This window comes from Giraffa tippelskirchi, chromosome 5, assembly GCF_054371585.1.
Source record: "Giraffa tippelskirchi isolate mGirTip1 chromosome 5, T2T-mGirTip1v1.2.pri, whole genome shotgun sequence".
In the NCBI taxonomy this organism is placed as follows: domain Eukaryota; kingdom Metazoa; phylum Chordata; class Mammalia; order Artiodactyla; family Giraffidae; genus Giraffa; species Giraffa tippelskirchi.
Window position 1 is genome coordinate 36180048 of NC_137279.1, and position 16975 is coordinate 36197022.

The 16975-nt window shown below is 45.6% G+C and overlaps 1 protein-coding gene across 29 annotated transcripts in view; it reads left to right on the plus strand.

The window, feature by feature from the left end:
- KIF1B (kinesin family member 1B) overlaps positions 1-16975 on the plus strand; it is a 169969-nt gene that overhangs the window by 146147 nt on the left and 6847 nt on the right. For 11 of the 29 annotated variants that reach the window (XM_081489382.1, XM_081489384.1, XM_081489393.1 and 8 more), the window contains 6 exons: positions 818-889; positions 1903-2024; positions 3657-3806; positions 4090-4282; positions 4489-4607; positions 5165-5264. In XM_081489382.1, coding sequence (XP_081345508.1) covers positions 818-889; positions 1903-2024; positions 3657-3806; positions 4090-4282; positions 4489-4607; positions 5165-5207 — 699 coding nt within the window. In that variant the 3' untranslated portion in view covers positions 5208-5264. Of the gene's footprint in view, positions 1-817; positions 890-1902; positions 2025-3656; positions 3807-4089; positions 4283-4488; positions 4608-5164; positions 5265-8679; positions 9478-16975 lie in introns of those variants that run through there. The other 18 variants (XM_081489383.1, XM_081489389.1, XM_081489392.1 and 15 more) reach the window with 5 other exon arrangements.

Here is a 16975-nt window from a genome sequence, read left to right on the forward strand (position 1 = left end):
GCATGACCAGTGTGAGGGAATCCGTGCAGGAGAGGGACAGGAGATGGAGTTGGGGAAACCGGCCAGGGCCAGATCACGAAGGGCCTGGGTGCTGGACTAAAGCATTCAGAGTATTCTGGAAGTGACCTGGAAATGCTTCAAATGGGTATTTGTGTTTTAGAAAGATTTCCCTGGCAGTAATAAAGAGGCTAAATTTGTGGTGAGGAGACTAGAGGCAGAAAGAATTCTTTATTTCAGTAATCCAAATGAGAAATGATCAAGTTTTTTAACTATGTTAGGAGTATGTGGAATGAAGAGAAATCATCAGAGAGACGTTTGGAAGGTAGAATCCACATTGTTTGTTGCCTAGGTACCACAGGAGCGGGCATTGGGCTTGTTTGGGATGACCACCAGGCATGTGGGTCTGGGCAACTGGCTGACAATAGAATATAGAAATAAGAGGGAGTCTGTGATTGTTTCAGTAATCAAATGCTAATCTAGTTGATTTAGGAACATATGTCATCTAGAAATCTCCGTGCCTTTTAGTACCAAGGCAAGTTGAGAATTAGAGATGCCATTGCATTCTTAAACACTTTAAACTGTGGTGTTTGCAGTAATTCACTTCCGCAGTTTTGAGAATGGCTTTTTATCCACTTATAATAACATCTTTATTAGGCAGGTCCAAGGCTTCCCTTGCTATATACCTAGCTAATTTCCCAGGTTATTTGAGCAGCACCTGAGCTCCACTGTGGGTCTTAGGCATGTTATTTTCCCTCCCTGCTTTAATTCAGGGCTTTGTTTAACCATCAAAACTTACTCTTCTCATTCTCTTCCCTAGTGCCTGCAACTTCTCACTCACACTTTCAACCGAGAATTCAGCCAAGTGCATGGCAGCATCAGTGACTGCAAGGTGAGCAGCTCATGTTTCCTGTACTCAGGTTCTGCTGCTTTTAGGTGGCTTGAGATGGGCCTGGTGTTATGTCTGAGGATGTCTGACATACCTCCTCCTGCATTTATTTATTTAATTTTTCAGTCAGAACACTGACTTCTGAAGATGAACATATCCATCTCTGTCTCTTAGACCAATTATCAGATGGGAAACATTTGGCTTTTCCCTGGATCCCTTGGAGAAGAATATTCTGTTGAGGGTGATACATTATTATATAGCAGGGCACAGCAAGTCCTGAGGTTCTTGGTGGCATGAAATTTTGTTGTCCTCTACAGAGAGTGAGGTGAACACTTGAGAGAACTTCTGCTTCACTCTCCTCCCTGCATTATCCCCTTTCCTGCTCTTCCCTAGACACACCAAGCTTTCCGCCTTGGATCTGTACACGGCCTGTTCGTTTGTCTGGAATAATCCAGATAGTCCCATGATTGGCTTCCTTAGCTATTTCATCTTTTTGCTCAGATGTTGCCTCTTTGAAGTGAATTCCCTTAACCATTCTCTGTGAAGCCAACAGCTCTCTGAAACTTTTTAACCTGCTTCCCTGCTTTCTGTTTTGCTGTAGCATCAATCCCTGCCTGATACTTCTTAAAGTGTTTGTTGATTGGTTGATTCTCTGCCTTCTCCACTTAGAATGTAAGCTTCAGGAGGGCAGGGCCTCTGCCATGTTCTTAGAACAGTACCTGTTGTTCTCGGTACTCGGCATGCATAGACAGGGTCATTTAGTCAATGAAGGAGGCTATAGCAGTAGAAAATATAGGCATATTTTAGAAATATAAAAAGCAAGCCTTACCTCTTTTGTAAATATGTGTATTCCTATTGTGACACTTAGGCCATTAAATATTTGTAGAAATTGTTTTCTTGAAAGACCCGAAACACAGGAGATTTATGAATGTGAGATCCCTGGCTGCCAAAGCTTCTCAGTGCAGAGGTCATTGTGTTCATCTGAATCTCACTTGCTGAGCTCTGTTTTCTTCCAGTTGTCTGATATCTCTCCCATCGGCCGGGATCCCTCTGTGTCCAGTTTTAGCAGTTCTACCCTTACTCCCTCCTCTACCTGCCCCTCTTTGGTGGAAGCTAGGAGCAACTCCTTGGATCAGAAGTAAGTACCCAGACTTCACCGAGAGAAGCTAACGTGAGAACCAAGGTAAATGCCGACCTTCTGCTTGCTCAGTGGTTCCTAGCTGAGCGCAGCACCATCTCCCAGGCAGCACTGGGAGATATGTGGGAGCCTTTTCTGGATGTCACAGTGGCTTGGAAGGTGCTCCTGCCATCTCTGAATGTCACACCTTCCTAAATCTCTGCACCATATCACTGACTCCTCTTCTTCACCCCTTTGCTTGATTTGTTCTTCAGTTCACAACCCCAGGTGTCTCCCCATTCATATCAGACACAGGAAGCCCCATCTAGGGAAAAATATTTTGAAATGACTTTGGAAAAAATATTTTAATGACACAGCCAAATATATAGGTAAGAGTAATAGACACCAAGTCTAGGTCTCGTGACTTAATCGTTATAATCACTGCTGTGCAGTTGCCGTCAGTCTCCTTCGCCCTGTCTCCATTCGTTACGCTCACCTGTCTGAACCCACCTGGTTATCATCCAACTGTCTATCTTTCTGTATCAATACTGACACAGTGGGCTGCAGAAAACAACACAACAGGGTGATTTAATTGAATTTCACTGCCATCAACTGTAAGACATTATTTTTATATGGCACTAAAAAAACTTCCCTGTTGGCGCTAGTGGTAAAGAACCCACCTGCCAATGCAAGAGACATAAGAGACATGGGTTCGATCCCTGGGTTGGGAAGATCCCCTGCAGGAGCGCATGGCAGCCCACTCCAGTAGTTTTGCCTGGAGAATCCCATGGACAGAGGAACCTGGAAGGCAATGTCCATAGCGTCGCAAAGAGTCAGACATGACTGAAGTGACTTAGCACATAGTGTCCAAGAAAGCCAAAGCACTGTCACTGCAATGTGACATGGCATCAATTATAAGATTCATCCCAATTCGGGAAACAATGAAGTGTGAGAAAAATGGGCTTTTTGGAGTTAGTGAGATACAATTGATTAGACCAAGCTGTTCTACAAAGATAACAACACAGAGCGCAGGAATTGTCTCTCACAGCAGCTTTGCTCCAGACGGTCACATGGGAACCCAGTTCTTTTCATTTGTTGCATGTTCCACTGGTCCTTCAGGCAGTGGTTCTCAGACTTTAGAGACATCAGCATCACCTGGGAGGCTTCTGAGAGCCCGTTGGCTGAGCCCCATCTAGGGTTTCTGATTCCACGTGTCTGAGCTAGAGCCGGAGAATCTGAATCTCTAACACTCTTTTCAAGTGAAGTTGATGCTGCTGATCAGGGACCTCACCTTGAAAACCCCTGCCCTAGGTGGTGCCCTAGGTGTGGCCTGGGGACTGGACAGGAGCATACCAGGGAATGATGTTCATACTCCTCAGCCTTCTGTTCAGAGGGCTTCCAGACAAGAGGGGAGACTGAAAGACTTGCTGGTCATCAGTGAGAATTTCCTTTGTGTTAATAACTACCGAAGGATGACACCCAGTGGATGTGGGATTAATTACCTTTTGGATGCCAGCTCTGTCTTCTTAGCCAGGCTCTGAGGAGCTGATGTTGGCAGGGTCCCTGGTGTTTGGGGAGAAGCATTGTTTTGTGCATTGACCTCATGGAAGCTCTTGGTACCCCCTTTCTTTCTAACCTCTGTCTCTTTTCAAGGACCCCAGAAGCCAATTCCCGGGCCTCTAGTCCCTGCCCAGAATTTGAACAGTTTCAGATTGTCCCACCTGTGGAAACGCCCTATTTGGCTCGAGCAGGAAAAAATGAATTTCTCAATCTTGTTCCAGATATTGAAGAAATTAGACCAGGGTGAGTACTGTATGGAAGAGATGCCGGGTATTAGAAGACAGATTAGCGGGAATTTACTTCCAACTGTTAGGCTTAAGTCTAATGCGGATGGACCCGGGATGCAGGAACGGGACTGGGTTCTGCTCCAGGTGTATCTCCGTCCCTCTCACCTGACACGGCCTGGCAAATAGATCATTGCCTGTTTCCTTCAACCTAGGGATGTGGCCTCAGTCTGTTTTGTTGGCCTTCAGCTTGTGATGACTATTTTTCTGAGGAACTAACCGCTGCTGACCTGTCCTTTCAGCTCAGTGGTCTCCAAGAAAGGATATCTGCATTTCAAGGAGCCTCTGTCCAGCAACTGGGCTAAACATTTCGTCGTGGTCCGTCGCCCTTATGTCTTCATCTATAACAGTGACAAAGACCCTGTGGAGCGGGGCATCATTAACCTGTCCACAGCGCAGGTGGAGTACAGCGAGGACCAGCAGGCCATGGTGAAGGTCAGTCCTGCCCTCTTCGCTCTTCCTTGCCATGCACGGCCTGCCCTTTTGAGTTCTGAACCCTGTTGTGTGGTACAGAATCTCTGTTTTGTGTTTGGTGTATCTGAACCGTCCATGTGAAGGGCCGTGTGCCCTCTGAATGTGGCAGGCGGTCACCATTGTTCAGTATCCATAGGAACCTTCTTGTTCTCCTGGGTCTCTTCCAGACACCGAACACCTTTGCCGTGTGCACCAAGCACCGTGGAGTCCTTTTGCAGGCTCTCAATGACAAAGACGTGAACGACTGGTTGTACGCCTTTAACCCGCTCCTTGCTGGCACAATACGGTAAGAAGCTCTTCTTGTGTTTCCTTCCTCTCCTTGGCTGTTGGTTCCAGGGACGTCAACATAAACAGGAAAGGAAGCCTTGTTGCGAACGCTTGTAAGTTGGAGGAAGGACAGGAGTGTGAGTGTGGGCTTAAGGTCATCAGGTGTCCTGAGGGGCTCAGGAGACTCTGAACGCAGAGTTACGGTTGTAACCAGAGTTACATTTGAACCCAGTTAATCTCTTGCTTCGACTTGTTCTTCTTAAGGGGGCTGCAGCTAGAGGCTGTGGGACTGAGTAAAGCAAAGACTGGGAGAACCTTAATGGTCCCCAGTGTTCAGCTGTGTGATCCAACCTCAGACCCCATGAGGGGCCTCTTTCCCAGGATCCCCAGAGTGAGGAGGACCGTTGGCTGGTCTGTTTGTCCAGGGGCCTGACGACTGGGCCTGCAGTGCAGGATGGGAGGACGAAGGACGTGAAGGAGTGGGCACAGAGAAGCAAACCTCTGGGGCAGGGCCCTGTGAATCCCAGCCTCCAACTCTGTGTCTATCTCATCCTCTCATCCCTTTGTCGCCTGCAGGTCAAAACTCTCCCGCAGATGCCCGAGCCAAGCGAAGTACTAGGTGACTGCCGAGCACACTCACCCGCCTTCCGAAAGATAAAGAAAGTGTTTCCCCTCATTTCTCTTTGTGATCCTTGACGGTTACTCTTGTGTGTGATCCTGTGGCTTAACTACTTGTCCCTCGTCCAGCACTTTTTCTAGTGCTCCGGGTCCCCATCCCCATTGCTCTGTACTCTTTTCTTTTTTCCTGTGCTGAGAATCTTGTTAGAAGCATGTGGCCTAACAAAAGTGGGGAAAAAACAAACAAAAAAACACACACAAAAACCCCAAGGAGATCCAAATTATTTTTTGGTGTACTTTGGCTTCCTTTTGTATGATAGGTCCCCATTATGACCACTGACATCTGTGCTGCTGTCTTTGGATATCTCTGTCTGTTTTTCAAGACACCATAATACTTCTTTCTTTTCTCTGTTTGGGATATAATTTTAACTTTTCTTGGGTGGCTTAGAGACTAAAGGAGGAAACATCTTACCCTTCCCCTTTCTGTCGCTTCTTGCCATGACTAATCCCTGCATTTTCCATTCAGGAAAACAAATGGTTGTAGTGAGCTTAGAGGTGGGAAGGTGTATTCTCTGAAATTGGGGCTTATTTAGGACATAGTTATGTAATTTTAATATGGTGGAAGAGAGGAGAAGAGAGGGACTTTTCAGCAGGTTTGGGACAGCAGTCGCTGTTGACCGTGTTAGAAGGGAAGAGCCAGGGCTGCTGCCAGTGGGTCTCACAGGCCCGGGGGCCTTGGTGGTGGTGGTCCAGAGGATGCCGGTGTTCCCTCATAGGAGGGCTCCTGTGAGCGGTTTGTCTCACTGGGAGGGAGCCTCTTCTGAGTCCCAGTTCTGTTCTGGGCATTAGTAATGATGGTGGCTCAGTTCAGAATTCCTGCCATGATGTCATACACAAATATCCCACCAGGAGGGAGTGTCTGCCTTCCTGGTGATGAACCTGGTGGTCTTTGTCATCATCATGATTATAGTAAGGCTGGGTAGTGACCTTGTGTTGGTTGTAGCTCCCTTTGATCAAAGAAATGTAGCTCTAAGAATACACTTGAACAGAGGAGCCTGGCGTACTGAACTCCATGGGGTCACAAAGAGTCGGACATGACTAAGCGACTGAACAACAAAATACACTCAGAAGCCTCCCTCTGAATCCAGTGGCCATTTTCAGTGAGCCTCATCCAGTTGGAAATCCTGTCAGTGATGCTTGTCTCCCTCCATGAACAAATAAATAAGTAAACGTGGCAGGCTTTGTTTTTTGGACCCCAAAATTATAACAGACTGCCTTGCCCCACTGAAAGCAAAAGGACACCTGGGAGCAGAGAAGCAGTTCCACCTGAACCCTGGCCCCAGACGTAGTTGGTCGTCTCCTCTGTAGAAATCCTGCCAGAGGGGAGAGGAGCCCACTACCCACAGCCTCCTGCTGTGACAACAGGCTCGCCTGCTGCCCGAGGCCTTGGCAGAAGATGCGCCTCCTCTTCCAGCTGCAGTGCGTGTCCCAGGAATGAACAGGAGAGGAGCCTCTGGGTACTTTGGTTGCTTTGCAGTTGACTTGGGGATGTCCTCTACCATCCTTTCCCGCCCTCACTCACACCTTTCTTTGACCATCCCCCAGGCGATCAGGAAAGTGGCTGCTCTGCTTTGTGGAGACGGGAGGTCCCCAGTCTCAAGGGCACTGACTCAGGCAGTGAGGGGGAAGGGCCCACTTGCTCCTCAGAACTGGTGCTGGGCAGGCATGCCAGCACCCAGACTGTGGCCTCTGCCTTCCTGCTGGGGCTCATCTTCTGGCTTCATTCGTAATTGCTTTGCAAAGAGGAGGGAAAGGAAGTCACTGGAGAGCTGAACAAGAGAAAGAAGAGTAATCAAAGGCTATGGCCTTACCTGAAAAATTATTAAGAAAAACTGTAGTAGATTTTTAAACTTTCTTCCTCTCCTTAAATGAAACATAGGTCACTAACCCTAATGTTACTTGTTTTCTAAGTGATACTTGAGACTTTAACATAGTTAGAGGTTTCTTATCTAATGGGCACAATATGCCCTTCCAGTGTCTACTCAAACCCAGGGTCTGTTTGTGCTTAGAGACAGCTTCCTGGGCTGAAATTAAGTAATTTCAGGGAACAAAGACGAGATTCGAAGGTTAACGTTTAGAGTTAGGTTATGGATGCTGCTGCTGTTAAAGTCTGACAGGAGGACCCATGTCTGCAACTGAAGGAGGTGGGGGAAGCAGAGGGAGAGAGAAATCAAGTGACAGACTGACATGACTTGTTTTTTTTTCTCACTTAAACAAAACTGACTGGGAAAGTCTTTGCTTTGGGATGTCAGATACTACAGACAGGCTGAGGTCAGAAGGCCTAGTGAGGCGGCGGGGGCCACAGCCATGGCTCACTTGTACAGCCCCCATGGGGGTCCCTCTTCTCTAGGAGCCTGTTTTCAGATTAAAGCTGGAGCAAGGGTTGATGTTCCCTTTCCAGGCAGGCCCATCTCCACTTTCAAGCTCTGAGAGGGAATTTATGGCAGGAATTATGAGGCTTTTGTGGAAGAGGAAAAGTGAAAGAACTCAAATCTTTAAGGAAGCTACCTTTTAAGGTGGTTTTGGTTTTTTTTTTTCCCCCTAATGCACTCTTTTAAGCAAGCAGAATAAAAACAACCAAGCAAGGAAGAACACTCATACAAAGTAAGGAGAAATGAGTGCTATTTAAAAGTAACCATCTCCTCCCTGCGTCCTCCTTACTCCTGTCAGAGCAAAAGACGGCCCCATGGCTTCCACCAGACCGGTGTCCACACCCTCCTTGTCTCTGCGCCTGCCTAGGGGTCAGTCAGCTCCCGGGCTGGGCTCTGCGGGGTCAGCCAGCCCGTGCACGGCCACCAGCGCAGGGAGGGGCTGCCTCTGGCAGCTGGGTGGGAACTTGAATTCCAGTCCATTTTTATAAGGTGAGGGAAGTTGAGGGAAATGATTTCTCCCAACTAAGAAACCACTACTTTTTTCCCCTTCAGCTGTATAGAACTTACACAACTGCTCACTTTCAATGGGGTTTTTCAGCCCTTTTAAGATGAAGGAATCAGCTAAATCACTGCAAGATCTTTTGGTACCTAAAGTAAAAATGACTTCTCCTGGCACATATATCAAAGCAAAGACTTTGTTGCCTGCTGCTTGTTGTCTAATTTACAGGGATATTTAATTTTGTAAGGTATTTGTATATTTACACAGCTGTAATTAATTGCACATTGAACTGGAAAAGCAAAGTGATGCGTTCGTAGCACCTGTCGGTACTTGGCACCCCTCATCCTGGTTCCACTCGGCTTCTCTATCAGGGCTTGTCCGTTTCTTGTTTGATGTGGGTCCTTCGTTTTTCCCTTTTGGTTCCCTTTTTAAAATGTGATTGTTAACCTGCTCTTTAAAAAGAAGAGACTAATCCTGCTGCTGCTCTCAGAAGGTTTGCTGAATGTATTTTCAATAGGACTCTTAATTCCTGTGCACTGCAGCTTTCCCCTGTGGCCTGTGACGCTTCACCAAGGTGTGGCTAGACCGTGACCGTGTAGCGGGAACGGATCGACTTGTGTTTCCTTAGTAAACGGCTCGATCGGCTGAGAGACTCCCTGCTGCTGTTGTTCAAAAGGCCATTTATGAAACTTGTATTTGAGCCCCATCAAATGTTATGAAAGCCTCTGATCGCTTAAAGGAAGGAATCAGAGTTGATACAAATTTCACGTTACAGAGTCAGAGCCAAATGGCCTGTGCTCAGATAGTAAGTCCTAGCTGAGGTTGGTCTCTTGCCAAACCCTGGCTGTTGCGTGTTGTTTTCACGTCTTCGAGTTCATCCTTTTCATTTGCACATCCTGGCATCATTCACCTGAGGAACCTAGCAGCCTTCGATGAGTCGTCCCCAACTTGGTGGTTCTGAAGCATTTGTCCCGCGAGACTTCGGGTCTCGTCACCCTCCTCGTGCACAACCACAAGACCCGTGAAGCATAAGTGGCCTTTTTGAACCAAGACTTTGCAAACTGATCTCTCCCCAGGGAAGGAGTTGAGCACATTAGCAACAATGTACATTATTAATTTCAGATTTTCATTTTCATGTTTTATTATGTAAATATGATCTGACTTCGGAGCTTGAGTATACAGAATGTAAATATAGTTCTTGTATTTGTACTAATTCTGGTTCTTTTGCTGTATAGCCTTAGATGTGCAATGCAGACATTATCTAACTGTGTATGGTAACCTTGCATCACGGAACTATTAGTAAACGAGATCATATTAATAAAGGTACAACCAGTGCATCAGAAGGCTCTTGATTTGCATTTATTCTTGCACCATTTGAAAGGTATTTACACAAAGATTTTTCTTGACTGGGAAAGATACTGCTCTTCTGGGAAAAACGTCACAATGCCATGACCTACACATTCCTTTCTGAGAATTCCAAACAACAGTTATTATGTAACTACTGTTTCTTTGAAAGTACTGCCCTCCCAGGTATGGGAGTGGCTATTCTAGATGGAAGATTTGTCCCTTTTTTCTCCTGAGGTCCCTCTTTGTAAACCTATCAGTGAGTCTGTAGTGTGTGGTATGGTAGTGATTCTGTAGGTGGTGCAGTGGTTGGGATTTTCGCTGTATCAGTTTAACAAGTTCCTGTTGTGAGCAGAGCACGAGCAGGGGTCACTGTCCTGGGTGCGTGGGGAGGAGTGGAAGCAGGGAGTTGAAGTGACGTTCAGATGAAAAGCATTGACTCAGTTCACCTGTGCCCGCATGTGTCTGGATGCTGATGACTCAGCAGCGAACCAAACAGGCCTGGTACCCGTGGCCCTCCCATTCCGGTAATGGAAGACATGACATTCATTACACAAATTTAAAATGTTACAGAGCAAAGTAAAGCTGAATAAAATGTTAGAAGGGAGGGGAAAGAGGTGTCTTTTTAGATGTGTGGGCAGAGAAGGCCTCTGTTGGGAGATGACATTAGAGTAGACTCAGAGTAAATGAAAGGGTGAGCCATGCAAGGGGCATGTGTACTTAGTCGTGTCCAGCTCTTTGTGACCCGTGGACTCTAGCCTGCCAGGCTCCTCTGCCCGTGGGATTCTCCAGGCAAGAATACTGGAGTGGGTTGTCATTTCCTTCTCCAGGGAATCTTCCCAACCCAGGGATCGAACCTGTGCCCTGCATTGGCAGGTGGGTTTGTTACCACTGTGCCACCTGGGAAGCCTGAGCCATGCAAATCCCTGGGCACAGAGGTCTCCAAGCAGGGGAAATAAGTACTTTAGGCAGCTGTGTCCTCAGAAGGTTCCAGAATAGGGAGGTGGCTGGGGTGGAGACAGGAAGTAGTCAGGCCTGGGTGGTTTCTAGGGCTTAGGTAACTAATTTCATTAGAGTAAATAGGAACCAAGGGAGGATTTTGAGAAGATGCATCCCATGATCTTCTTTGTGTGTTTTCTTTGTTTAAATTTTTTAAATATTTATTTGGCTACTCTAGGTGGGATTCTCGATCTTAGCTGCAGCATGCAGGCAGGTTCTTTCTTGTGGCATGTGGGATCTAGTTCCCAGGCCAAGGATTGAACCCGGCCCCTCTTCATTGGGAGTAGGGAGTCTTAGCCACTGGACCACCAGGGAAGTCCTTTATTTGTGTTTTTAAAAAGGCCATCCTGGAAAGCAGCCTGTGTGCATAGAGACAGGTGTGTGGAGGAAGAGGGACCACGTGGGAAGTTGTTACCCCAGCGTTGAGTGGTGGGGGATGGAGGCTTGGACTGAGAGCAGCGAATCTGGGGAGAAAGGGTCAGATTCAGGACATGTTATCCTGTTAGAACTTGGAGTTTGCTGAGTGACTGCATGTAGAGAAAGGAGGAAGGTAACTCCTGGGACGCATGCCTGAGCAAACAGGAGAGACTTGTATATCCCTGGGGTGAAGGAGGCTGGAGGAGAAAAGCAGAGGGTGGTACTGAGTGGATGACTTGGCTGTGGCCTGTTCACTCTGAGACATCAATGCTCCCACCTGCAAGTGTGCTCCCTGAGGCAGCTGAATGTACTTGTTGGATTCAAGGGGAGAGGTTGGGCTGGAGGCACATTTAGGAACTGTCACATGAAGGTGACAATAAAGGCAAGATGAACTTCCCCGCAGTCCAGTGGTTAAGAATCTGCCTTGCAATGCAGGGGACAAGGATTCAATTCCTGGTTGGGGAACTAAGATCCTACATGCCACGAGGCAACTAAGCCCGGCACCGCAATAAAGAACCCACAAGCAGCAACTAAGATCCGCCAAGGCCAAAAATAAGGAAATCAATAAAGGCAAGAAGTGAGGAGACCTGGGGAACGAGAAGCTGGTGAGAATCAGGGCTCTGTGGCCTGGGGCAGTCGGGAGAGAGGACGACAGCAAAGCCCAGGAGAAGTGGTCGTGAAGAGGGCATGGTATTTGGCAACCAAGTTAAGGAAGTGTGCGAAGATGGAGAAAGTGACAACTGTGTCCGGTGCAGCTGACTGGTTAAAATAAGAACTGAGCAGTGACCACAGGTTTTGGCAATGAGGAGGTTCTAAGAAGTTTGAGAGACCAGTGGAATGCCATCACTGCTTCCCAGTTTCAGAGCCAACTGAGAAGGCAGAAGGGCAATCAAAATTTCACCTTCATAACCATTAAAGCTGCAATTGGAGAATGTGGCTTAGGTCTGGGGTTTAATGGATTCCCTAATCCTGAATGTCAGAATTAGAGGGTGGGCAACAGTGTGTCTTGAACTTTAATGTGCACTAGACTCCCCTGTGGGTCATACTAAATGCAGATTCGGATTGAGGAGACCTGGAGTGGGGCCTGAGACCCTGCATTTCTCATAAGCTTCCATGTCAGCTGAGAAGTTCCCTGATAGCAGCCAAGATCCCCAGAGAGAGAAAATGGCTGGCTTGGCCATGCCAGGGTCTCCTTCCAAACTCAGGCAGTTTCATTTCTTTCCTGTGTGGGGCTGATGGAAGCAGGAATGATCCAGTAACAGAGTCACTTCACGTGAGAGGAGAACTCAGTGGTGCCTCTGCTCTGGTGAGGTCGTCGGCGACTAGAACATCTTCTGAGTGGTGCCAAAGAGAGTCTAGCTGGAGTATGTGCCAGGGAAAGTAGGAGGAGGGAAGGCTGAATGAGGAGTATGGTGGGGAGGGGGACGGGGGAGACATGGGGTTACAGAGAAGTTTTTATTCTAAAGCAAGGTGATAGGCCAGCATGTATGTCCACTGATGGGGATGAATGAACTGGAAGGAAAATGCGATGGGTAGTGTGAACCCCTGGATGTTGCCGGTGGGGTTGGAGCCAAGACAAGAGGGGAGGTCAGATCCAGGTCCTGTGGGGAGCAGCATGGTTTATCCTAAGTGCTAGGAGGTGATGCCAAGTTGTAGGCGGCCTCCAGACAGACAGCTAAATGACAGAGCTGGAGTGGGTCGTCCTGGTCACTGGTTTTTCCTTGGACTCATTGGTCAGCTGTAGGTCATGTCTTCCTGAACTCCACTGAACTTTTTGCTTGAACTGTGTTAGTTTTTATAAAGTGGGTTGTCCCCTGCACTTGGCCTCATCCAGGGTCTCGTGGCCACCATGGTGCTCACAAAGCTGATGGCACAGAGCATCAGGAGGGTCCGTGGAACTGTGTGTTCATTTAATGCATCACTCCCACATCTGATTTTTCTTGGCATTCTGCTTTCAATTTTAGAAACTTCTAGTCTCTGCATAGTCCTAAATCTTTAGCTTTTCAGAGCACATCACACACTTACATTATTGCTTTTAGAATATATCAGTTCAGTCACTCAGTCATGTCCAGCTCTTTGCAACCCCATGGACTGCAGCACGCCAGGCTTTCCTGTCCTTCACTCTTCTCCCAGAGCTTGCTCAAACTCATGTCCATTGAGTTGGTGATGCCATCCGACTATCTCATCCTCTGTCATCCCCTTCTCCTCCTGCCCTCAGTATTTCCCAGCATCAGGGTCTTTTCAAATGAGTTAGCTCTTTGCATCAGGTGGCCAAAGTATTGGAGTTTCACCTTCAGCATCAGTCCTTCTAGTGAATATTCAGGACTGATTTCCTTTAGGATTGACTGATTGGATCTCCTAGCACTCCAAGGGACACTCAAGAGTCTTCTCCAACAACACAGTTAAGAAGCATCAATTCTTCAGTGCTCAGCTTTCTTTATGGTCCAGCTCTCACATCCATACATGGCTAATGGAAAAACCATAGCTTTGACTAGACGGACCTTTGCTGGCAAAGTAATGTCTCTGCTTTTTAATATGCTGTCTAGGTTGGTCATAGCTTTTCTTCCAAGGAGCAAGCGTCTTTTAATTTCATGGCTGCAGTCACCATCTGCAGTGATTTTAGAGCCCAAGAAAATACAGTCTCTGGGTTTTTTCAAAAATCACACTTTCTTTCTACCTACTGTGTAAGCAAGCCATTTGAAATCAGCTGTGGGGATTATACAGCAAGTGAGAGACCGTATAATCAAATCCACCCCAACTAGTATGTGACTTACACATCCTCTTATGTAAGTAAGTCAAGCAAAGGGTTTGACCTGGGGAGATTTGCAGGAAAGGGTTGTTTCTGTAAAATTTCTGCTTAGACTTTGGTTTTGGATTTGGGGATTTAGGGCAAGGCAAAAAAAAAAAAATGATAAGATGAAAAGTAAGTTAACTTGAGCATTATAAGCCAAGAACTTGAGGGTTTTCTAAAAACTAAAGGTCAGCCTGGAGCCATGACCCAGTCATCCTGGATCTACCCTCTTCATCTTAGGGGAGACTTGGCTTTCTCCCAGCCCTGCTCTCTCTAAACCAGTCTGCAATAGTTTTCCAACCATATTGGGAAGCAGTATTTTTTTTTTTGCTGGTTGTTAGCACTGTAACAAAAACATGAGAGGCTGTGTAGCACGTATCGTTAATAATAGAAGAAAAACTGATTGACAGTTTAATTTGATGTTTAACATGTTTGCCTAAAATGATGCTTCGCAGTAGTAGCTTGGGTGTGTCCAGATGTTTAGTCACATTGACTCAGCATAATTTCTCCCTTGCTAAATCTCAGACTAGAGCAATCAATTTTTTTCCTGCAGCAAAATCTGATAGTAGGTTTTCTTTGTAACGGAGCCTCACAGAAAAAGGAAATAGTTGCAAAAACTTGAAAGTTCTGAGAGGCATGAAGGCCCTCTTGAAGAAAGCAGTTAAAATTGTGTTAAGTTCTGCCTTGTAAAATTATTACAAGTACTGTTTGTTCCCCAAAAATAGTCACTGAAAGTTCAATTTACCTTTCCACTTTAAGTCAACTACACGTCTCTAACATACAGATACACCCAGTTTCTTTGTGACAGTATGTCTCTGTGAGTTTGCTTAAGTATGGCCTGCTTATCTGATTAGGAAAGAGTGTTGGGCTCAGCTCTAGCAGACTTGGGTTAAAGTTCAGTTCTGCCACAAATTAGCTGAGAAAGTCAACTTCCCTGAGCTGAGTTTCTTATTTCAAATTAGACAATATTAATAGTGGTATCTTGAAATCATACAGCATTGGAAATTCTCAAGGAATTTTCATGTTTTTCAGTTGCTCAGTTGTGTCCAACTCTCTGCAACCCCATGGACTGCAGCACGCCAGACTCTCATGTGCTTCACTATTTCCTAGAGTTTGCTGAAACTCATGTCTATTGAGTCAGTGATGCTATCTAACCATCTCATCCTCTGCCGCCCCCTTCACCCTTTGCCTTCAATGTTTGCCAGTATCAGGGTCTTTTTCCAATGAGTTGACTCTTTGCATCTGGTGGCCAAATTATTGGAGCTTCAGCATCAATCCTTCCAATGAACATTCAAGGTTGATTTCCTTGAGGATTGACTGGTTTGATCTCCTTGTAGTCCAAGGGACTCTCAAGAGTCTTCTCCAACACCACAGTTCAAAAGCATCAATTCTTCAGCGTGCAGCCTTCTTTATGGTCTAACTCTCACATCTGTACATGACTACTGGAAAAACCACAGCTTTGACTACATGGATCTTTGTTGGCAAAGTGATATCTCTGCTTTTTAATATGCTGTCTAGGTTTGTCATAGCTTTCCTTTCGAGGAGCAAGCATCTTTTAATTTCATGGCTACAGTCACTGTCTGCCGTGATTTTGGAGAACAAGAAAATAAAATCTGTCAGTGCTTCCACATTTCCCTCTTCTGTTTGCCATAAAGTGATGGCACTTTCATAGACATTAGCTTACTCTGATATGGGGAAGTTAGCAGGACACACAGAAAGTGGTGCCCTGTGGTCAAGGGGCTATTAACCCCTAGATGATGGCAGGAGTTTGGGGAGGTTCCATTCTGTTTGCCCTTTATGAAGCTTCTCTGCATTTTCTGACTCTGGGTCTCTCTCATTTGCTACAAGGCTGAAGTGTCAAATGCATTCTGTGGAAGAGGATGGAGATCTCTGAAATAAAAAATACATAACTAAATATAAGATACTTTATATTTTTTTCTCTTAATTGAAAAATAGATTATTTAAACTAGTAATTATAACATGTATTATTGGACTTACAATATATATTGATAAAAAATACACGACAGTAATAGAAAACAGGAGAGGGAGAAAATGGAGCTATATTGTAGCAAACATTCTGTATTTATGTGAAACTTTCAATATTAAGCTGAAGTACATTATAATAAAGATGCATGTTGTAATCCCTAGACAACTACTTTTCATTCCAATCAGTTTTCTTTCCAATCCCAAAGAAGGGCAATGCCAAAGAATATTCAAACTATCGCACAATTGCACTCATTTCATACGTTAGCAAGGTACTGCTCAAAATCCTTCAAGCTAGGCTTCACAGTATGTGAACCGAGTGAGAGCTTCCAGATGTACAAGCTAGAGTTTTAAAAGGCAGAGGAAACCAAAGATCAAATTGCCAACATCCGCTGGATCATAGAAAAAGCAAGAGAATGCCAGAAAAACATCTACTTCTGCTTCATTGACTGGCTAAAGCCTTTGTCTTTCTTAAAGAGATGGGAATACCAGACCACTTTACTTGCCTCCTGAGAGACCTGTATGCAGGTCAAGAAGCAACAGTTAGAACTGGACGTGAAACAATGAACTGGTTCAAATTGGGAAAGGAGTACATCAAGGCTGTGTATTGTCACCCTGCTTATTTAACTTATATGCAGAGTACATCAAGCAAGAGCCAGCCATATGTTCTCTACAAGAGACTCTTAAGATTCAAAGACACAAATAGTTTGAAAAATTTACCACATAAGCAGTAATCACAGGAGAGCTTTAAAGGCTCTGTTAACACCTGACAAAACTGACTTTTAAGGCTTCTCTGGTGGCTCAGTGGTAATTAATCCACCTGCCAATGCAGGAGACATGGTCCCGGAAGATCCCACATGCCATGGAGCAATAAACCTGTCCTCCACATCTACTGAGCCTGTGCTCTAGAGCCCAGGAGTGGCAACAAGAGAAGCCACTGCAATGAGAAGCCCACACACCACAACCAGAGAATAGCCCTCACAACAATGAAGACCCAGCACAGCCAAAAAAAAAAAAAAAACAAAAACCTGACTTTGAGGCAAGAAATATTAGAAACAAAGAATATTTCATGTTGATAAGAGGGGTCAACATGTCAGGAAGTTATAACCATTATAAATGTATATGGATCTAGCTTTAGAAAATCTTATAGAACTTAAAGAGTTAAAATACATGAGAGTTAAATAAATCTTAACAGAAAAGAGAAATAGCTGAAAATTCACAATTAAAATTCTCAACAAATTAGGACTAGAGGAGAAATCCCTCAGCTTTATGAAAGGCAACTATGAAAAACCTAAACATACATA